Raw genomic sequence first — 24,570 nt, 5'->3', positions numbered from 1 at the left:
TTTGGGAGGCCAAGGTGGGCAGATCATGAGGTCAGGAGATCGAGACCGTCCTGGCTAACATGGTGAAACCCCGTCTCTACTAAAACTACAAAAATTAGCCAGGTGTGGTTGTGCACACCTGCAATCCCAGCTACTTGGGAGGCTGAGGCAGAGAATCGCTTGAACCCAGGAGGCAGAGATTGCAGTGAGCAGAGATTGTGCCACTGCACTCAAGCCTGGGTGACGGAATGAGACTCTGTCTCAAAATAAAATAAAATAAAATAAAATAAATATCTGAATTTACATTTCTCATGTGTTGTAGCATTTCATGAGAAATTAACATTAAATTGGTCTGGAGTAGTTATACAGGATGCCTGCCAGAAAGAAAAAAAAATGACTGGAGGGACATTCCTACAACCTGCTGTTTAGCATTTGCTCAGAGAAAAATCTCCACTCATGATAAACTCTCAACCTAAATTTACTTACACACTCCAATGTTGTGGTGAACACATAACTTTGCAAAGTTTGTAGAGGTATTTCTGGATGATAAACTACTACAAGAAAATGCTGGGTAAAGGAGAGGCACATTTCTGTCAGAGAGAACATTTCCCCTAGATATGTAAAGAGTTTGCTCTCTCATTTCATTTGTTTCTACTAAAATGATACCTCCTAAATAATACCAAAAAAGTGCAATATAATAAATATAAAGCAAATACTTGCAAAACTACTATATTGGTCAAGAAACTTAAAATTAACCAGTGGCCCAAACACACCACCAACATTCTGATATTCCACATCCCTTCCTATTTGTAAGCCTGCTTTTCACTCTAGAAATAACCAATATTTTAACTTTTATGGTAAGCACTTCCTTGCTTTTCTTTATAGTTTCATATATATATAATTCCTAAATGATATAGTCTGGTTTATCTGGTTTAATGGTTATGTAAAAGAAATCATATCTTAGGGAATCTTTTGTATCTTGCTTCTTTTAGTTATATCATGTCTACAAGATTTATCTATGTTGCTACAGAGAGCTGAAGTCCATTTACTTTTATTGCTGTAGAGCATCCCATTGTATGAATATGCTATAATTTATTTGTTACGCTATTAATAGGCATTTCATTGTTTCTAGAGGCTATTACCGCATTCTTGTATATGTCTCCTGGTGCACATGTTACCGAAACACCAGGGGTTTGGTCTAGGGTCCTGCTGCTCGCAGCACAGAAAGCCAATCACTGAGACAATGAGTACCGCCAAGGAAGAAGGCTTTAATCGGGTGCTGCAGCCAAAAAGATGGGAGCTCAGCCTCAATTCCGTCTCCCTGGCTCACTAACTCCAGGGTTTATATAGCAGTGAAGAAATGTAACAATGTGTGAGAAAGCAAGAACTACGGAGGGGCAAGGAGGCATCTGGTGAGTTGTGGTTCTTTGATACTTTTTTGAGAGGCCTGATAGTCCTTTTCTGAGAAAGAAACTCAGATAAAACAAAGACAAGTTTCAAGCTTTAAGAGCAGAAGGGTCAATTTCTATGTTTATCCCAAAACAATTGTCTATAGGACTGTTGGGAGTGTTTCACACATATGCATACATGTTTCTAAGGAATACACCCAGGAGCAAAATTATTGAGTCATAGGGCATGCATCTTTATTAGATGATGCCAAGAGCTATTTTCCAAAGAGGAGGCACCAATTTATACCCCCACCAGTAATGGAAGCATAATTTGTTTTTGTAGTTCCACATCCTTAACAACACTTGGTATTATCAAACTTTTACATTTTTGTCCTGAGTGGTATGTAGTGGTATCTCAGTGTGGACTTTAATTTTCATTACCTTGATTTACTCTATGAATTACAGGTTGGAAGTTACTTTCTTTCAGTACACAGAAGATGTCAATTACTTATGCCTTCTTTATTGCTATTTAGATTAGCAATTAGTTTCCTTGTCACTTGTTTGAAAGTAATTTATTGGTTTTTCTCTGGATTCTTTCAAGAATCTCTACATCTTTGGTTGTCTGAAGTTTTAATATGATATATCAGGCTATAGATTTCTGTATTTTGTTACTTGGTATTCGTCAGTCTCTTGAATCTATTGAATGATATCCATCATCAATTCTGGAAAATTTGCCCCTGTTATTTCCTGAAATACTGTTTCTCTCTGGGACTTCAGTTAAATGATATTAGATCTCACTGTGTTCCCCCGGTCTTTTGCCCTTTCTTCTGTAATTCCCTGTTTTTGCTCTCAGTACTCTAATGTATTCTCACCTTTCTTTCAGTTCATTAATTTCTGCTTTAGTGGTATATAAGCTTTATGAAAACTAGTCTAATCTAATCTACTGAAATCTTGCTGGCATTACCCAGCCTACATTATCAGAAGTAGAACATCACTATGTCTTATAAGATATTATATTTTACTTCTATTTGTAGTTTTTTGTTCATTTTCTAACTTCTCCTCCAGAATGTTATATTCCAAGAGGTTAGGGACTTAAAAAAAAAAAAGCCCTGTATTTTCAACACCCAGAGAGTTCTTTACATATGATCTAACTGTTGAATAAAAACAATAATTTTTTTAAAAGTTGTAAAATATTTCTTCAAAACTATTATGCATTTTACCAACAATGTACAAAAGTCCTGTTTTCCCCCACACTTTTATTAACATTGTATATTCTGTCTTGTAAATCTTTCCTGTTTTACAAAACTGTGACATATTATAGTTTTATTTTTATTTATTTAATAAGGTTGAATCACCTTTTATTAGCCTTTTGTGAGATTCTTCATGAAATTGGTAATTTCCTCCACTCATTTTTCTGTTGGGTTTTCTTTTTTTGCTAATTTAAAGGGGTAGGTAGAATATATATTTTATACATTATAACCTGTATATATTGTAAGAATTGCAAATGTTTTCTTAATTTGTTATTTCTCATTTGTCTTTTATCTTTATTATGTCTTTTGCTATATAGAAATTTTGTGGCCAGGCTAAATTTCCTCGTTACCTGTGGCTACAAGGTTTCCAAACGAAAGGCTCAGCTCTGCTCATAGCAGGTTAAATACTTAGGTCTAAAATTATCCAAAGGCACCAGGGCCCTCAGTGAGGAATGTATCCAGCCTATACTGGCTTATCCTCATCCCAAAACCCTAAAGCAACTAAGAGGGCTCCTTGGCATAACAGGTTTCTGCCAAATATGGATTCCCAGGTATGGCAAAATAGCCAGACCATTATATACACTAATTAAGGAAACTCAGAAAGCCAATACCCATTTAGTAAGATGGACACCTGAGGCAGAAGCAGCTTTTCAGGCCCTAAAGAAGGCCCTAACCCAAGCCCCAGTGTTAAGCTTGCCAACAGGACAAGACTTTTCTTTATAAGTCACAGAAAAAAGAGGAATAGCTCTAGGAGTCCTTACACAGGTCCAAGGGATGAGCTTGCAACCCATGGCATACCTGAGTAAGGAAAATTGATGTAGTGGCAAAGGGTTGGCCACATTGTTTACAGGTATTGGCGGCAGTAGCAGTCTTAATATCTGAAGCAGTTAAAATGATACAGGGAAGAGATCTTACTATGTGGACATCCCATGATGTGAATGGCATACTCACTGCTAAAGGAGACTTGTGGCTGTCAGACAACTGTTTACCTAAATATCAGGCTCTATTACTTGAAGGGCCAATGCCGTGACTGTGCACTTGTGCATCTCTTAACCCAGCCACATTTCTTCCAGACAATGAAGAAAAGATAGAATGTAACAGTCAACAAGTAATTGCTCAAACCTATGCCACTTGAAGGGACCTTTTAGAGGTTCCCTTGACTGATCCTGACCTCAGCTTGTATACTGATGGAAGTTCCTTTGTAGAAAAAGGACTTCGAAAAGCGGGGTATGCAGTGGTCAGTCATAATGGAATACTTGAAAGTAATCGCCTCACTTCAGGAACTAGTGCTCAGCTGGCAAAACTAACAGCCCTCACTTGGGCACTAGAATTAGGAGAAGGAAAAAAGGGTAAATATATATACAGACTCTAAGTATGCTTACCTAGTCCTCCATGCCCATGCAGCAATATGGAGAGAAAGGGAATTCCTAACTTCCGAGGGAACACCTATCAAACATCGGGAAGCCATTAGGAGATTATTATTGGCTGTACAGAAACCTGAAGAGGTGGCAGTCTTACACTGCCAGGGTCATCAGAAAGGAAAGGAAAGGGAAATAAAAGGGAACCGCCAAGCGGATATTGAAGTCAAAAGAGCTGCAAGGCAGGACCCTGCATTAGAAATGCTTATAGAAGGACCCCTAGTATGGGGTAATCCCCTCTGGGAAACCAAGCCCCAGTACTCAGCAGGAAAAATAGAATAGAGAACCTCACAAGGACATACTTCCCTCCCCTCCTGATGGCTAGCCACCGAAGAAGGAAAAATATTTTTGCCTGCAGCTAACCAATAGAAATTACTTAAAACCCTTCACCAAACCTTCCACTTAGGCATTGATAGCACCCATCAGATGGCCAAATTATTATTTACTGGGCCAGGCCTTTTCAAAACTACCAAGCAGATAGTCAGGGCCTGTGAAGTGTCCCAAAGAAATAATCCCCTGCACTTCAGGCCATACATTTCAATCCCCGTATCTTTAACCTCCTTGTTAAGTTTGTCTCTTCCAGAATTGAAGCTCTAAAACTACAAATTGTTCTTCAAATGGAGCCCCAGATGCAGTCCATGACTAAGATCTACCACGGACCCCTGGACTGGCCTGCTAGCTCATGCTCTGATGTTAATGACATCGAAGCCAACCCTCCTGAGGAAATCTCAACTGCACAACCCCCACTATGCCCCAATTCAGCAGGAAGCAGTTAGAGCGGTCGTCGGCCATCCTCCCCAACAGCACTTGGGTTTTCCTGTTGAGAGGGGGCACTGAGAGACAGGACTAGCTGGATTTCCTAGGCCGACTAAGAATCCCTAAGCCTAGCTGGGAAGGTGACCACTTCTACCTTTAAACCCGGGGCTTGCAACTTAGCTCACACCTGACCAATCAGGTAGGAAAGATAGCTCGCTAAAATGCTAATTAGGCTAAAACAGGAGGTAAAGAAATAGTCAATCATCTATCGCCTGAGAACACAGTGGGAGGGACAATGATTGGGTTATAAACCCACGCATTGGAGCCGGCAACGGCTACCCTCTTTGGGTCCCCTCGCTTTGTATGGGAGCTCTGTTTTCACTCTATTTCACTCTATTAAATCTTGCAACTGCAAAAAAAAAAAAAAAAAAAAAAAGAAAAGAAAAGAAATTTTGCGGCCAGGCATGGTGCCTCACACCTGTAATCCCAGCACTTTGGGAGGGCAGATCACAAGGTCAGGAGTTCAAGACCAGCCTGGCCAATATGGTGAAACCCCATTTCTACTAAAAATACAAAAATTAGCCCGGCATGGTGGCACCACCTGTAGTCCCAGCTACTCAGGAGGCTGAGGCAGGAGAATCACTTGAACCAGGGAGGCGGAGGTTACAGTGAGCCAAGATCACACCACTGTACTCCAGCTTGGGTGGCAGACTGAGACACTGTCTCAAAAAAAAAGAAAAAGAAAGAAAAAGAAAAAAGAAATTTTGCATTTTTAAGTAGGCAATTCTGTAAGTCTTTCATGACTTCTGGGTTTATTTCATAATTATAAAGAAATTCCTTACTCCAAGAATATGAAGTTATTCTTCGATATCTTCTTTTATTATTTGTTTCATATCTTAAATATTTAAATTTTTAATTCACTGAAATTTATTTTTGTGTGTGTTATACAGTAAGAATCTATTTTTTTTCCAGACAGGCAATTTTTCCAAGACTACTTATTTAAGTGTGTCTTCTTTCTTCACTAAATAAAACAATGCATTTGTATATATTAAACTCATACTTAGGCAATGTTCTGGATTCTTTACTGTGCTCCATTGATCTGCTTATCATTGCATATCTCTGGAAAATCTTAAGGACTGCTAATAGGGTATTTGAAAAGACATTTAAGAGTTTTATATCACAGTAGGACCTAGATATTTTACTAATAATCATTTTTCATATTCTATTTAATATTTATCATAAATAATAATTATAACTTACAAAGGACTTTCAATATATTATCACATATAATATTCACCAAACCCACATAAAATATGCTCCCATTCATTCATTAAACAAATATTTATTGGACACATTTTACAAATAACTAACTGTACTGGTTAATGGGTATAACAATTATCAAAACTGACAGAGCTCCTACACTTATGAAACTTACATACCAATAGGGTGTACAAAAATTTCTTCAATTTTATATATATATTCTTTATATATACATATAAATATATATTCTGAAATATATATTCTTTATATATACAATTTGTAGACATTATATGTACCACAAGTGACAAAGGTGCTATAAAGGAAAAGAACGGTTTCAGCATCAACTCATGGTACAACTCTGGGGACCACCTTCACATCATCTATGGAGGTTCCTGATGTTGTGCGGCACACAGCAGGCACAATTGTATGCAGTAGCCCTGCAGGTGCTAATATAAGAATAACACATGAGATCTAATTTATATCTGTGACTCAGGGAAGGATTCTCTGCAAATAGGACCTTTAAACTGAGGCCTGAAGGATGGATAGGCATGAACTAGGTACATGGTGAGGGCATATGATGTGGCTTCCAAGACAAACAGACTTTTCAAAGATGGGGAAGATGTGGGCACACCCAGAGAACAATATGGCTGGACTATCAGGAGTGTAGTGGGCAACCATTCTTGTTTTCAGTGCTTAAACTAAGAAAATCTCAGGCAAACTGGGATGGCTGGTCACCATAACAGGAGTGAGATGGAGTGTAGTAGCATGGGGTGAGGTTGGAGGTGGGGTGGGGAAGAGCAAACAAGAAAGTTTTTCTATTGTGTATCCTTCAAACAACAGAAAGCTAATAGAGGTTTTAAGCAAGCAATGGCAAACTCCACTTTACATTTTTAAAAGATCACTTTGGTAGGCATGTAGAGAACGAACTGGTTGGGGGCAGGAGACTAGCTGGAGGCAAATGCAGCACTTGAGATGAGATGAGGGCTCCTCAGAGTTGGGCAACTGGAGGTTCTTACCACGCTCATTACCATGAGCAGCCTGGTAATAGTACCTCAGAATCCATGTTATAGATGACAGTGTTGAAACTTGGGAAAGTTTCAGAACTTGTCTGACATCACACAGCCAGTGTAGGAAGGCTAGATTCAACCTCAGATCTTTTCACTCTGTATCTCTTGATTCTCACTATACCATGCAGACTTCTTGCTTTATATTTCCTATATAAGAAAACAAACTTGAAAAGATGCATTCAATTGCATGATCGGTAGGATGACAGTTTCTTAGAAAAATAAAAGAGGAAAATATATTTTGTATTTAAGAAATGTTGTAGTTTCTCCTAATCATTTGTTAAAACTCAATTTAAAACACAAAATTCACAGTTAAAATGTTGAGATAATTATTTAATTATAAAACATAAATTTATAAAAACAATGTAAATAGTGTAAATATTGTGTGGCTTCACTGGAAAAATGAAAATGACTATTTTGAACAGTGGGGAGGAGAAACATTATCAATGTTGAAGTAAGAAAATATTATGCATTTCTGACTCTAAGTTCTGAATTTATAGGATCCTATTGAAAACCCCTAGAAAGCTCTCTAGGATGTAATAAATCTTGACAATGGAAGAGGTGCATATATATAGCAATATAAATTTGGGCCCATCATACTATTGCTGTACATTCATCTAGAACTGCATTTATTCCAATTGTACATTAAGTGTCTTTGTCAAATGCACCTAATTTTTCATAAGCTATTCGACTAAAAATAACTATATATCTTTCCAAGAGAAAATTAAACAAAAAAAGAATACATTCTTTTAAGAATGTAACTGGGAAAACTGAAATAAAACTATACTTGTAATTTGTCAACGCTGACAGAGAGCAATCCATCTAAAGATATTTTCTGAAATCCATGCCAGCAGGGGCAGAAAAACATTTCACTGTCACCATACCTCCCACTGTCTGAAAGTTTTATTTCCATGACAATAAACCTGCAAATCAACTTGCTGTAATGTGTTGACTGCATTTGCTGATACTACAGCTATCCAAGGACTATTTTTTTGAAAAGTTGACAAGTAACACAAAATTATTTATCAGATACTTGCGTCTTATTTGGAATTCTTCAGTGATGAAAAACTGCTGTGCCTAGTAAATGCTGGAGCCAGGCATTTGGCTGATTCATCTAGAAACTCTCAAACTCTTGGGAGAAATATTTAAGTAAATGACTGTACTTCACCACACAATTATCCCCATAGGAGGCCCCCCAACAATTTCAAGATCTTGCACCTACCTACTTAGCACGTAAAATGATACCTATTAAAGTATAAAAGTGCATAATCTCAGTCAGAATGTAGAATTTTATGATCATTACAATAACACTGAAAACATTAATTCTGTTTATTAATGATTTCACACCCATGAAATTCAAATAAAGTAGGGCTTTTACCTTACATAGCCTATTTATGAAATGGATTCCTATTGCTTCATTATTCCTTTTCCAGTTTATTAAAATTGTTTAATAGTGCAGAACAAATGGAGAAATTATTCATGATATCCTGGAATATTTAATGCTAGCTCTTGCAGTGTCATTTTATGCCTAGAATAGAAGTTCTCAAAGAGTGGTCCAGGAACCCCTGGAAGTCTCTGAGACTCAGGAAGTCCAAACTCTAACAATACCAATATGTTATTTGCCTTTTTCACTCTTGTCCTATCGTTAATAGACAGTTTTCCAAAGGCTATATGGCATGTAATATCACGATAGACTAAATACAAAGCAGATATGAGACTACTGCTGCCTTCTCTTAGGCTAGTCATTAAAAAAAAGGTAAAAATGTAAACTAACACCATTTCTTTAAACAAATTTTTTATTTTGGAAAATATGGTTAACTTTCATAATAAGTATGCAATTTATGTTAATATGTATAGATTTATTACTGTTATTTTGAAGTGACTATTTTTAAATTCTGTTTTACTTTCTACTACGGTATGTATCTATAGATACAAACATGTAAAACAAAAGCTCTTTGGTGTCCCAAGCAATTTTTAAGCGTGTTAAGGTGTCCTGGTGCCACAAAGTTTGAAAGCTGCTAACATAGAGTTTATTCAGTAGCTGGGGACACCAGCCGATTACCACACCATCACACTGTTGTGCAACCATCACCACCATCCCTGTCCAGAACATTTTATCTTCCCAAACGGAAACTCTATACCATGAAACAATAACTGCCCATTACTCCCTTCCCCCAAGCCCCTGACAACCACAGTTCTACTTTCTGTCTCTATGATTTTGGCTGCTATACGTAGCTCATTAAAGCAGAATTATGCAATATTTGTCCCCTTGTGTCTGGCTTATTTCATGTAGCATAATGTCTTCAAGGTTCATTAGACGGTAGCATGTGTCAGAATTTTCTTCCTTTTCAAGGCTGAATAATATTCCATTGTATGTATGTTATACTTTGTTTATCCATTCATCCGTCAATGGACATTTGAGTTGTTTTCACATTTGGCTATGGTGAATACTGCTGCTGTGAACATCAGTATATAAATATCTCTTTGAGACCCTGCTTTCAATTTTGGAGGGTATATAATCACATGTGGAACTGCTGGAAAATATGGTAATTCCATGTTTAATTTTTTGAGGAATCACCATACTGTTTTATACAGCAGCTACCCCATCTTACATTCCCACCAGCAGTGCATAAGGGTTCCAATTTCACCACATCCTGGCCAACATTTGTTATTTTGTTTTTTGAGTTGCCATTCTAATGGGTGTGAAGTGGTATCTCATTGTGATTTTTAATTGCATTTTCCTAGTGATTAGTGATATGGAGCATCATTTTATGTGCTTATTGGCCATCTGTGTATCTTGAGAAATTTCTATTCAAATCTTTTGTCCATTTTTTAATTGGGCTGTTTGATTTGTTGTTGTTTTCAAGAGTTCTTTATATTTTCTGGATACCAATCCCTTATTGGATATGTGCTTTGCAAATATTTTCTCCCGTTCTGTGGGTTGCCACTTTACTATGTTGATACTGTTCTTTGATACATAAAAATTTCTCATTTTGATGAAATCCATGTTTATCTATGTTTTCTTTTGTTGCTGGTACTTTTGGTGTCATATCAATAAATTACTGTCATATCCAATGTCATGAGCTTTCTTCTATGTGTTTTTATAGTTTTACGTTTTTGATCTATTTTAATTTTAATTTTTGGTATGAGGTAAGGGTCCAGCTTTATTCTTTTGCATGTAGATATCCAGTCTTCCTAATATCATTTGTTGAAAAGACTGTCCTTAACTCTCTTTTTAAACATTATATTTTTTTATCAGAATTAAGAGTATTTGTAGTAGGCAGAATAATAACCCCTAAACAATGTTCACATCCTAATCCCCAGAGTTTTTGAATATGTTATCTTACATGGCAAAGCGGAGTTAAGATTGATAGAATTAAGATTGTTAATTAGCTGCCTTTAAAATAGGGAGATCATCCTGGATTACCTGGGTGGGCCCAATATAATTATAAGAGTCCTTAAAAATAGAAGAGGGCACAGCACCAAAGAGGGAGAACCAGAGAGATGGCAGCATCAGAAGGGCTTGGTCCAGTGTTGCTAGCTTTGAAGATAGAGAAAGGAGGGCACAAACCAAGGAATGCAGGAGTTCTACGAGCTGGAAACAGCAAGGTCACTAGAGCCTCCAGAAGGAATGCAGCCCAGTGACATCTTGATTTTAGCCCAGTGAGACCAATCTTGGACTTTTATTGGACTTTTAATCTCCAGGGCTGTAAGAGAGTCCATTTGCATTGCTTAAGCCACTAAGTTTGTGATTATTTGTTACAGCAGCAGTGAGAAAGCAATACAGTATTATTTTTTCTAGGTATTAAATGTATTTTTTTGAAATTACCAGAGAAAAAACTGAAACTGAGTAGTTGCTGAACTTTAGATATTTGTTCCTTTACCACAAGAGATATTAGTTAATAACATACCTGTGTAAGGATAAGAATAATAACAATGTGAAGAGGCTGGAGTCATTGTATCTTTTACTGGCTATGTGTTTCACTTTTAGATACTATTAATTGACTTCCTGCTGTTAGAGAAGTCTGTACACTAAGGCTTTTTTCCAACTCACCTTTCCATACCTCCCAATTTTGGTAACATGTTATTTTTATGTTGTTAAATGTTGTAATATTTACTATAATTATATTTTGTTCTGAAATCATAATTTCTAGAGATCTTTTAGTCTTCAGAATTGGGAGATTATCTTCAAATTTTACCCTGGATTAAGAGATTCAATGCCCCACTAAACTTTTTACCATAGTGTATTAGTCCATTTGTATCACTATAATTATAAAGAATACCTGAGGATGGGTAATTTATAAAGAAAAGAGGTTTATTTTGGCTGAGGATTCTGCAGGCTGCACAGCAAGTGTTGTGCCAGCGTCCACTTCTGGTGAGGGCCTCAGGAAGCTTAAAATCATAGCAGAAGGTGAAGAGGGAGTGGGTGTCACATGGTGAGACAGGAAGCAACAGAAGGGAACAAGAAGGGGGAAGATGCTACACTCCTTTAAGCAACCAGATCTCATCTGAACTCATCAAGTGAGAAATCACTCATTACTTTAGGGATGACATTAAGCCATTCATGAGGGATCTACCTCTATGATCCAAATACCTCCCACCAGCCCAACCTCCAACATATTTGTCTTGTTTATTTTCCATCGCCCCCAGTTGAATGGAGGCTCCATGGAGGCAGGGATTTGTGTCTGCTTTGTTCACTCCTGAATTCTCATTGCATAGGACAGTGCTGGGTACATGTGAGTGCTCGAACAGTAGTTTTTGAGAGCATGAATAAGTTCATTTGCTGCTAAAGAATTTTTGCTTCTTTAAAAAAATAATTTCTAGCTCAAGTTTCCCAAAATGACTAGCAAAATACCTTGAACTTAGCAGTTTCTCAGTAAATATTTATGGATTTATACATTGATGTGTAAAGTTAAATACAATCACAAGGCTATATGTGATTTTAAATAGTAGAGATATAAAGTCCTATGGTAAGTGAGCAATCAGAAAAAAACATTTCTGTTTGGACTGGCTGTGAAATATTCTGTAAACCTTTAACAATAATGAAAATTAGTAAAATAGTAGTAAAATAATTATTAATCACTACATTCCAGCAACTGCTCTAAGTGCTTTTAAATTCCTCACAGTAATCCTATGACATCAATATTATTGTGATTTCCATCTAATAGATGAGGAAACTGAGGCACAGAGGTTTATGGTATTTGACCCAAATTATACAGTTAGTGATTGGCAAAGATAGAATTATAACCCAGACAGTCTGCCTAAATAACCTGTTCTCTTGACTGCTATACAAAAATGAGATAAAAGGGTTTATGTTTTTAAAGTGAACAAAGGAAATGCTTTGATTTTAATGTTTGTGTCTCCCCTAAATTTATATGTTGAAATGTAATCACCAATGTGATGATATTAGAAAATGGAGACTTTGAGGGGTGATCAGATTGTGAGAATGGAGCCTTCATGAATGGGATTAGTACCCCTATAAAAGATGCAGTGAGAAGTCATCATCTATGAACCAGAAAATAGGCCCTTGCCAGACACTGAATCTGCCAATGCATTGATCTTGGATTCCCCAGTCTCCAGAATGGTAATAAATAAATTTCTGTTGTTTATAAGCCACCTAGTCTATAGTATTTTGTTATAACAGCCTGAACAGACTAAGACAAGAAGTGTTTTAGTTTCCTAGGCCTGCTGTAATGAAGTCCCACAAATTTGGTGGCTTAAAACAACAGAAATTTATTCTCTCACAATTCTGGAGGTCAGAAGTCCAAAATCAGGGCACTGGCAGGGTTGGTTCCTTCTGGAAGCTCTGAGGAAGAATCTGTTCCAGGCCTTCCCTCCTTCCTAGCTTCTGGTGGCTGTTGGCAATCCTTGGTCTTCCTTGGTTTATAGGTGCATTACTACAATCTCTTCACATCATCTTCTTTGTATTGATATATCTCTGCGTCTGTTTTATTTTCTCTTATCTGATGAGGACTTGTCACTGGATTCAGGGCCCACTGTAATCCAGGGTGATCTCACCCGAAGATCCTTAATTTTATCTGCAAAGATCTTTATTCCAAATAAGGTCACATTCTGAGGTTCCAAGCAGACATATCTTTTGGGGGTCATAATTCAACTCATTACAGGAAGTAATGAAACACTTTGGGGTAGAGGAAAACTTCACTGTAGGCTCTATAGGGCAGAACCAAGTCTGTCTTGCTCACTACTGGATTCCCTTTTCTCAGCAGAATGGATGCCTGATAAATATTTGTTGAAGATTGAAAGTTGATGAAAGATAAAAGTGGTGTTCAGGGAATGCTTTTTCTAAAGGATATGAAAGGCAATTGCCTAGGAGCAGGAAAATCAATTAGGATTCAAAAGTGCAAGGATATAATGGTACCTACAAAGTACAAGGATAACAGCAACGTAAAATTCCTAAAAGAAAGGACTCCACAATTCCTAAAAGGAAGCCCAGAAAGAAGAAAACAGGTAAATTTGAAGAGATTTCTACAGAGCCACATAAGATAACCACTTTTGAAGCTCAAAGAGGCAAACTGTCACTTAAGAAAATAAAGTCTATTATACTAGGTTGGTGCAAAAGTAATTGCGGTTTTTGTCATTACTTTCAATGGCAAAAATTGAAATTGCTTTTGCACCAATCTAATAATAAATCTTTTAGAGGAAAAAGAAATACCACTGACTATTTTCTTATCACCATAAAATCATACAATTTTAATCACAAAGGAGTCAAAATAAATGGACATTGTTTAGGCCACACAAGCATTTTGGAGACATGAACTCACAAAATGCACTTCTATCTACCAGGCTATGTAAGGTACAGCTCATTACACAACTACACACAAGAGACACACTCACAATATGGCACTCCAGGCCAGCTCTAGTCCCAGTGTCAAGCCTCTATCTGCCTGTGTACCCTTCATTAACTCAGGGTTTGTTTATTTACTCCTAGATGTCACTAATGACTGTTAGCTATTTTACCTGACCATCTCTAATTAAATTGTATTTTCTCTTCAGTCTTGTAAAATCAGCTGGTTTGAACACTTCTGACTCATTAACATGATCAACTGGTTTTTAATAGATGTAAGCTTCGTCTTTCACTGTGGGAAGGAATTATTATTAGGTAAACTCTGAAATACTTTATTTTCAATCTGTGTGACTTTTGGGGCTTTCACTTGCTACACTATGGTCTGAGGCAGCATAATAGTATCACAGTGTTTGGTCCTAATATGCTCTGGAAGTAGGACTTCAGCCAAACACTTGTACTCATTTCTTCTATTTAGTGGAAAGCTGTCACAGCATAGAAGAGAAACCTCTGAAAAAAAGTTACAGATGGGGCTGGGTCCAGTTCAACAATACCTCCTTTATCTTTTACCTCTTTGCATTTCAGTGTCCTTCTCTATGAAAAAGGAGAAGAGTTATTGACACATGTTGTCAGTATTTGAAAATTTCAGTAAACCAATCCCTCATTCCAAGGAAGAACTGGAAAATGAGGGAAATAGAATCTTTTGTGAGTTTTAACTTGAAATATAAGATCAACATTTAATAGTAGTTATAGTGATTATTGAAACAGGTTTCCCACCAGAATCACCTGTGGAGCTTTTTAAAAATTTAGATACTTAGATTTTACTCTGGAACAGTGCTGCCCAATAAGACTTTCTTCGATGATGAAATGTTCTAGAAGTATGCTGTCCAACACAGTACCCACTAACCACGTGTAATTATTAAGCACTTGAAATGTGACTAATGTGACTGAGGAACAGATTTTTAATTGTATTTAACTTTAATTAATTTAAAGTAACCACATGTGGCTAGTGTATTTCAAATCAGACAGCATACTTCTAGACAAATTGCTTTTAGTGTGTGCTCCTCAAACCCGCAGCACCAGAAACAAGCACAGACTTTTCCTTGTCTTCAAAATCTATGCTATGAAAAAAGGCCTGCTGAAATTTCTTCATATTCCAACTAAAGGAGAAAATAATGGAAGTAATTCAAAGCAATTTGTCTAAAACCAGGAGTTCACTTATACATACAGCCTCTGAGGTAGAGTGGATAACAAATCCCTATGTATCAGGAAAATTACCTGATTTTATTATAAACCCAAAGCAGAGGATTACATTAAAATAAACCACATGTATTACCTAAATATTTCCATTGCAAAAGTCACGGTTATGCCTATCAAGCTCTATATTTTAATCTATTGAGTTTGGCCTAAATCTCAAATGAGACTACAGTGGAAAAATGGATACATATTCTGGTCCTTATTATGCTCCTTAGCACAAAATATTTTTACATTAATAATGTACTTAGAGAAAACAGATGGAAATTTTAACTGCTAGTTTATGGGCTCTAAACAGCGGGCAAAGGAGCATCTTCTAAGGAAAGAACTTTGTCCCAGGTTCTACTTCTGGATATAACAGTGGTATCCCTGATGCACCAACAGGAGGGCGCCCATTTAGACATGCCTTCCTTGGCATGACTTAGGTCATTAACAGTTTGCTGCACTCTCCCTATGTTATCCTGATACACATTTGTAGGGCCTTGGCTCTAATTCTGGGGGCTGTCTACAGACCTGACAAACATGGTAATTTATTTTGGTACTAAGTTCACTGGCCCAGATAGGCATCATTAAGACCGTCATTTGATATGTAGAACTAATCAGCCAAAGTGATTTTATATTTTTCATAAATGCAAAAACAATAGCAAATAAAAATACTGTATTCTAAATTATTCTTAATTCATATAGTGAAGGTGTTTATGGGCTAAAATTATAAGGTTTCCTGGTGATTAGAGTTGAAATATTATTGATCATCATTTCAAAGGTTTTATGTGAAACTTGAGAAAATATTGCTTTGACACTGATTGTACTCCTTTAGTAAAAAATTGCTGTGTACTTTCTGTCTCACGTGCTGTGCTAAGCTTTGTGTACCATCTTATTTATTCCTCACTAAACGCCTGCAAAATGGGTGTGATTATTCCCATTATACAGATAAGAAAACTGAGGCTTGGGAATATTAAATTTTTTGTCCAGGTCCACATAGTTGGTAAATGCCATAAGTAAGGAAAAGACAAAGTCTGGCCCCAAATCTCTTTAAAGTGTACCAGTGGCCATCAGTTTAGTGGATTTTTCTGAAATGTGTACGAATATTCCAGAAATTTTAGTCATTCTTACTTTGAACATATTGGAGGTACGGTTACTTTAAGTCAGAGAAAACTACTGAATTATAGACTGTTATCAAAATACTCTTTTATCATCTCAAGCATATGGAATGGCTCAAAGGAACCATTATCTATGAATCATCTGTGGAAGTCTGCTTCTCAGGTCTTTCAAGAATTTGATGATTAGCTGCCAGGCATGCAGTGAACCCAGCGCCTCCAACTGTAAGATATTGGGGATCAGTTGAGCATTTGAGTTGGTGGGGGACAGTAGGGCATAGCATTTCTGTCCAATACGGGATTCCTCTATGGGAAATCTTTGAACCAGTAAAAGCTGGTTCAAAGACACCCATTGGGCTGAATGAGGCTGTCTCAGAGCTCCAGTGCTGTCTGAGACTCTTCTTGCCCAGTCTGTTTTCCTTCCTACTTGCCTTTCACAGGTGTCAGACCTGCATCATAGTCTGAAGGTTCTCTGCCTACTCCCAATCTTTCTATCAGTTTTCTTTCAACAGACATTACCCTAATACAGCTCTTATACTTCTAACTCTGTCTTATTATCTGCTTTCCAGAGGATCCAGTCAACACAACCACTAAAAAAATATTTTCACGTAATGGCCCTACTAGGCCTGTTATTAAAAAAAGTGATTCAACCAATATTTGCTAATGTTCTGTCATATGGAAAGTGCTGTCATGAATTCCATGGGGAGACTAACTGATACAAACAAAGAAACAAGTGTGCACCTGTAATACAGACTATGCTTCACACAACCCTTTAATTCCCGGTAGTTCTTAGGCAGGACACATCCCAAGGAGTCTTGGAAGGATTACTCTGGTGATCCTTCTATTAAAGGATGGCTGGCTACTTCTATTAAATTAAATACTATTCTATAGTTACTGCAGAAGAACAAACCATATTTTAAAACTGTTGGTGACTTACCTAAAATATTATTTAAATGTAGGGGTATCAATAAAGAAAGATGCAACAGCTAGGGGACTCAAAAAGTATACATGGAGGATTCTATTTCCTTATCTCAGAAATTCCTTTATTTTTCATTTTTCCAGTATTCATCTAGTGAAATTAGATTACAGTCTCCTTTAAGAAGAAAGAGAAAAATTTTATAGATGAACAGTGATGCATACAACTTATCCTCTCCTGGCAACTTCTTATTCTACTGTTTCCCCAACTGAATTAATCTCTGCACGAAATGTATGCTGTTTAAGATAAAAAGCATTCGTGTTCTTAATACGATTTTTCCCTAGGTTTAGTAATTCATTCAACAAATACTTACCAACACCAACTCTGAACTAGTTATTGTATAAGTAGGTAGGAATAAAATGGTGAGCAAAACAGACATGGTCCATACTCTTTTGGGTTTAGAATCTAGCTCAGTGCTTTTCAAACTTTAATGTGCCTACGAACCACTGAGATGTTGTTAAAAATGCATCTTCTGATCTAGGAAGTCTGAAGTGAAGTCTGAGATTCTACATTTCTAACAAATTCTCAAGATGCTAGTGATTGTAATCCACAGGTCACACTTTGAGTAACAAAGAACTAGTTTATTGACTCTAAGCTGCTGTGGTATGATACATTCCTATACTGTGAGTACTTCCTCTGACATTTTTGAATCAATGAATATTGCTAATATAATGGAAAATACATGTTTTTACCATGATGCCTGCTGGATGGAATTTTAAGCTGAGAGAGCAATGACTACAGGAATATGATTTACTGAGAGCAAAAAGTAAGAGGCCAGACATCAAATGACATCATGATGACACCAAAGAGTCATGGAGTTCCTAGGGACAGGTAAGAAGATGGCCTGTGCGATTATAAAAAGTCAAGAAACAGCTCCTCCTTGTACCTCTGGTAGAATTTGGCTGTGAATCCATCTGGTCCTGGACTTTTTTTGGTTGGTAAGCTATTGATTATTGCCACAATTTCAGAGCCTGTTATTGGTCTATTCAGAGATTCAACTTCCTCCTGGTTTAGTCTTGGGAGGGTGTATGTGTCAAGGAATTTTTCCATTTCTTCTAGATTTTCTAGTTTATTTGCATAGAGGTGTTTGCAGTATTCTCTGATGGTAGTTTGTATTTCTTTGGGATCGGTGGTGATATGCCCTTTATCATTTTGTATTGCGTCTATTTGATTCTTCTCTCTTTTCTTCTTTATTACTCTTGCTAGCGGTCTATCGATTTTGTTGATCTTTTCAAAAAACCAGCTCCTGGATTCATTAATTTTTTGAAGGGTTTTTTGTGTCTCTATTTCCTTCAGTTCTGCTCTGATTTTAGTTATTTCTTGCCTTCTGCTAGCTTTTGAATGTGTTTGCTCTTGCTTTTCTAGTTCTTTTAATTGTGATGTTAGGGTGTCAATTTTGGATCTTTCCTGCTTTCTCTTGTGGGCATTTAGTGCTATAAATTTCCCTCTACACACTGCTTTGAATGTGTCCCAGACATTCTGGTATGTTGTGTCTTTGTTCTCGTTGGTTTCAAAGAACATCTTTATTTCTGCCTTCATTTTGTTATGTACCCAGTAGTCATTCAGGAGCAGGCTGGTACCATTCCTTCTGAAACTATTCCAATCAATAGGAAAAAAGGGAATCCTCCCTAACTCATTTTATGAGGCCAGCATCATCCTGATACCAAAGCCGGGCAGAGACACAACCAAAAAAGAGAATTTTACATCAATATTCTTGATGAACATTGATGCAAAAATCGTCAATAAAATACTGGCAAGCCGAATCCAGCAGCACATCAAAAAGCTTTTTCACCATGATCAAGTGGGCTTCATTCCTGGGATGCAAGGCTCGTTCAACATGCGCAAATCAATAAATGTAATCCAGCATACAAACAGAACCAAAGACAAAAACCACATGATTATCTCAATAGATGCAGAAAAGGCCTTTGACAAAATTCAACAACGCTTCATGCTAAAAACTTTCAATAAATTAGGTATTGATGGGACGTATCTCAAAATAGTAAGAGCTATCTATGACAAACCCACAGCCAATATCATACTGAATGGGCAAAAACTGGAAGCATTCCCTTTGAAAACAGGCACAAGACAGGGATGCCCTCTCTCACCACTCCTATTCAACATAGTGTTGGAAGTTCTGGCCAGGGCAATTAGGCAGGAGAAGGAAATAAAGGGTATTCAGTTAGGAAAAGAGGAAGTCAAATTGTCCCTGTTTGCAGATGACATGATTGTATATCTAGAAAACCCCATTGTCTCAGCCCAAAATCTCCTCAAGCTGATAAGCAACTTCAGCAAAGTCTCAGGATACAAAATCAATGTGCAAAAATCACAAACATTCTTATACACCAATAACAGACAAACAGAGAGCCAAATCATGAGTGAACTCCCATTCACAATTGCGTCAAAGAGAAAATACCTAGGAATCCAACTTACAAAGGATGTGAAGGACCTCTTCAGGGAGAACTACAAACCACTGCTCCACGAAATAAAAGAGGATACAAACAAATGGAAGAACATTCCATGCTCATGGGTAGGAAGAATCAATATCATGAAAATGGCCATACTGCCCGAGGTAATTTATAGATTCAATGCCATCCCCATAAAGCTACCAATGACTTTCTTCACATAATTGGAAAAAACTACTTTAAAGTTCATATGGAACCAAAAAAGAGCCCGCATCGCCAAGTCAATCCTAAGCCAAAAGAACAAAGCCGGAGGCATCATGCTACCTGACTTCAAACTATACTACAAGGCTACAGTAACCAAGACAGCATGCTACTGGTACCAAAACAGAGATATAGACCAATGGAACAGAACAGAGCCCTCAGAAATAATGCTGCATATCTACAACCATCTGATCTTTGACAAACCTGACAAAAACAAGCAATGGGGAAAGGATTCTCTATTTAATAAATGGTGCTGGGAAAACTGGCTAGCCATACATAGAAAGCTGAAACTGGATCCCTTCCTTACACCTTATACTAAAATTAATTCAAGATGGATTAAAGACTTAAATGTTAGACCTAAAACCATAAAACCTAGAAGAAAACCTAGGCAATACCATTCAGGACATAGGCATGGGCAAGGACTTCATGACTAAAACACCAAAAGCAATGGCAACAAAAGCCAAAATTGACAAATGGGATCTAATTAAACTAAAGAGCTTCTGCACAGCAAAAGAAACCACCATCAGAGTGAACAGGCAACCTACAAGATGGGAGAAAATTTTCGCAACCTACTCATCTGACAAAGGGCTAATATCCAGAATCTACAATGAACTCAAACAAATTTACAAGAAGAAAACAAACAACCCCATCAAAAAGTGGGCAAAGGATATGAACAGACACTTCTCAAAAGAAGACGTTTATGCAGCCAAAAAACACATGAAAAAATGCTCATCATCACTGGCCATCAGAGAAATGCAAATCAAAACCACAATGAGATACCATCTCACACCAGTTAGAATGGCGATCATTAAAAAGTCAGGAAACAACAGGTGCTGGAGAGGATGTGGAAAAATAGGAACACTTTTACACTGCTGGTGGGACTGTAAACTAGTTCAACCATTGTGGAAGTCAGTGTGGTGATTCCTCAGGGATCTAGAACTAGAAATACCATTTGACCCAGCCATCCCATTACTGGGTATATACCCAAAAGATTATAAATCATGCTGCTATAAAGACACATGCACATGTATTTTTATTGCGGCACTATTCACAATAGCAAAGACTTGGAACCAACCCAAATGTCCAACAATGATAGACTGGATTAAGAAAATGTGGCACATATACACTATGGAATACTATGCAGCCATAAAAAATGATGAGTTCCTGTCCTTTGTAGGGACATGGATGAAACTGGAAACCATCATTCTCAGCAAAATATCGCAAGGACAAAAAACCAAACACCGCATGTTCTCACTCATAGGTGGGAATTGAACAATGAGAACACATGGACACAGGAAGGGGAACATCACACTCCAGGGACTGTTGTGGGGTGGGGGGAGGGGGGGAGGGATAGCATTTGGAGATATACCTAATGCTAAATGACGAGTTAATGGGTGCAGCACACCAACATGGCACATGTATACATATGTAACAAACCTGCATGTTGTGCACATGTACCCTAAAGCTTAAAGTAAAATAAAATAAAATAAAATAAAAAAATAAAAGTAAATAAATAAATAAATAAAAAATTAAAAAAAAGAAACAACAGATGCTGGCAAGGCTGTGGGGAAATAGGAATGCTTTTACACTGTTGGTGGGAATACAAATTAGTACAACCATTGTGGAAGACAGTGTGGCGATTCCTCAAAGACCCAGAACCAGAAATACCATTTGACCTAGCAATCCCATTACCAGTATATACCCAAAGGAATATAAATCATTCTGTTATAAAGACACATGCACATGTATGTTGATTGCAGCACTGTTCACAATAGCAAAGACATGGAATCAACCCAAATTTCCATCAATGATAGACTGGATAAAGAAAATGTGATACATATACACCATGGAATACTATGAAGCCATAAAAAGGAATGAGGTCATGTCCTTTGCAGGGACATGGATGGAGCTGGAAGCCATTATCCTCAGCAAACTAACACAGGAACAGAAAACCAAACACCACATGTTCTCCCTTATAAGTTGGAGCTGAGCAGTGAGAACACATGGACACAGGGAGGGGAACAACACACACTGGGGCCTGTCAGGGGGCCAGGGGGAGGGAGAGAATCAGGATAAATAGCTAATGCATGTGGGGTTGAATACCTAGGTGATGGGTTGACAGGTGCCATAAACCACCATGGCACATGTTTACTTATGTAACAAACCTGCACATCCTGCACACATATCCCAGAACTTTAAATTTTATTTAATTAAAAAAAAAAGAAGATGGCCTGTGAACATGTTAGCACAGTCAGGGCAATGACCTACTCTCCTCAAAAATGGCACAGAGCTAAAGGGGCCAAGGGAAACATTTTAAAATTTTTTCTAAAATCTGCTCTTTCTTAATCGGTAGTCACCTTTCAGCCCTCTCAAGTATACCACTAAAATTTTTCATTTGGGATGTCAAAAACACACAAAGGTTGGTCCTGTTCAAAATGTATAATCTCACAAATAAAAGGAGGCTAAATTTATTTGACTAGACACCATATGCTCATAAGCAACTGCTTATGCAAATTGTCAAATTATTATATCTTAAAATGGATTTGTGGGAGGTGGAGGGTGGAAGGAAAGAAGCAGGTTAATTTAGTTTTATGCTATTTGAAGCCAAGAAAACAGGTCATGTGGAATTGAGCTGGAAGAAGGGTTGAGTTTTTTCATTTCTTCTAGAGTCAAAAGAGAAAATCAATCTGAGATATAAAAAAGGGTAAAGTCTCTTTGATTTCTACAACCCAAAATGCCCAGGCGCCAATGCATGCAATGAAAGACTGCGGGCATCTTAAACTCATCTACAAATATTTACTTTGCCAGCTAATCTTTAATAGTAAGAAGAACTCCCATTAATAATTTAAACGAGACTTGGCCCGAAAAAAAATTCAGACAAATGAAGGGGTTAGCAGGAAAGGATCATCAAGGTTAGCTGTGAAGGTAGGTAGGTATGTTTATACTACACATTCATATAAATACATCCCCACATGTGGATGCCAATGCACAGAACAGTGAGATGGGTTTGCAAGGAACCCATCCTGCAAGATCAAAGACAAGTCTACCTGGTGAGTTGTAAATGCTGGCGACTTTGCATACTTCCCTGAAGACAGAAGTGGAAAATTGATGATAAAGAAGAGAATAAGTCAAATTCATTATACTGCTCACACTTATACACACCATTATGAAACGCAACAATCATTTTGGATCTTTTTTTTTTTGGTTTTTTTGTTTTTACTCGTTTTTTTCTTTAGTACCCAAATATCTGAAAGCTGATTTTTTTAAATTTTATTATCATTATACCTTAAGTTTTAGGGTACATGTGCACAATGTGCAGGTTAGTTACATATGTATACATGTGCCATGCTGGTGTGCTGCACCCATTAACTCATCATTTAGCATTAGGTATATCTCCTATTTTTCTTTTTTTGAGTTTTTTAGAAGCAAGAGAAAAACAGAAGTCAGTTGAAAATGTTGTTACTGATGAGTGAAAAAGATATTAGGTTTTGCTGCCATAGTTACTTGCCAGAAAGTTCTTTTTTCTTTTCTTCTTTTTTTTTTTTTTTTCTGGAGATGTACTATTTCACTTCAAAAAATGAAAGAGTTTGACAGGTGATTCTAGGGGATCTCTCACTTACAGTCTGGTACTGAGGTGGCCCTTAATGTCACAAAACAAAATAGGAAGTTCCTTTATAAAAATCAAAGAATATTAATTTAAACGCCTATCATAAATTTCTAAATTAAAGTCTGGCCTAAACACCAAAGCAAGCTATTTCAATCACTTCAACAAAAAAAACTAGCATGTGAATCAAAGATGGTGGTTATTTGACTGGAAGCAGACATAATCCAATATAGCTGTATTCGTTTTCTATGTCTACTGTGACAAATGACCACAAATTTTGTGATTTAACATAACACAAAATTATCTTTTCTTTTCCTTTTTTTTTTGAGGTGGAGTCTCGCTCTGTCGCCCAGGCTGGAGTGCAGCGATGCGATCTCAGCTCATTGCAAGCTCTGCCTCCCGAGTTCACACCATTCTCCTGCCTCAGCCTCCCGAGTATCTGGGACTACAGGCGCCCACCACCACACCCTGCTAATTTTTTGTATTTTTAGTAGAGACGGGGTTTCATTGTGTTAGCCAGGATGGTCTCCATCTCCTGACCTCGTGATCCGCCCGCCTTGGCCTCCCAAAGTGCTGGGATTACAAGCGTGAGCCATTGCGTCCGGCCAACACAAAGTTATCTTATAGTTCTGTAGATCAGAAGTCTGACATGGATCTCAGCAAGCTAAGATACACTTGTTGGCAGGGTGCCTACCTTTCTGGGGGATCCAGGGAGGAAGAATCCATTTCCTTCCCTTTTCTAGCTTCTAAAGGTCACCTGCTTTCCTTGGCTCATTGTCTCCTTCCTCCATCTTCAAAGCTAGCAATGTTGGGCCAATTCCTTGTCTCACTGCCATCTCTCTGGTTCTCCCCTGTCTGCCTCCCTCTTCTACTTCTAAGAACCCTTGTGGCACTGAGTGCATCCAAATAATCAGAATAATCTCCCTATCTGATTAGCAACCTTAGTTCCATCTGTAACCTTAATTCATTCCCCTCTGTCATGTAACGACATATTCACAGGTTCCAAGGATTAGGACAGCCTTAGGACATCAGGATTTTAAGGACATCTTTGGAGCCCAT

General features: G+C 37.5%; 1 protein-coding gene across 23 annotated transcripts in view; it reads right to left on the bottom strand.

Moving 5' to 3' along the window:
* The window catches only part of NEK11 (NIMA related kinase 11), a 327,448-nt gene that overhangs the window by 142,632 nt on the left and 160,246 nt on the right, over positions 1 to 24,570 (bottom strand). Inside the window, exon 14 of one of the 23 annotated variants that reach the window (XM_063661309.1) lies at positions 6,370 to 7,265. The exons of the other annotated variants lie outside the window; for them this stretch is intronic. Coding sequence (XP_063517379.1) covers positions 7,234 to 7,265 — 32 coding nt within the window. The 3' untranslated portion in view covers positions 6,370 to 7,233. Of the gene's footprint in view, positions 1 to 6,369; positions 7,266 to 24,570 lie in introns of those variants that run through there. 23 annotated transcript variants of the gene reach the window in all.

Source organism: Pongo pygmaeus, chromosome 2, assembly GCF_028885625.2.
Source record: "Pongo pygmaeus isolate AG05252 chromosome 2, NHGRI_mPonPyg2-v2.0_pri, whole genome shotgun sequence".
Classification (NCBI taxonomy): Eukaryota; Metazoa; Chordata; class Mammalia; order Primates; family Hominidae; genus Pongo; species Pongo pygmaeus.
Note: the sequence above shows the minus strand (reverse complement) of the source record. Positions and strands in the feature narration are given on the sequence as shown.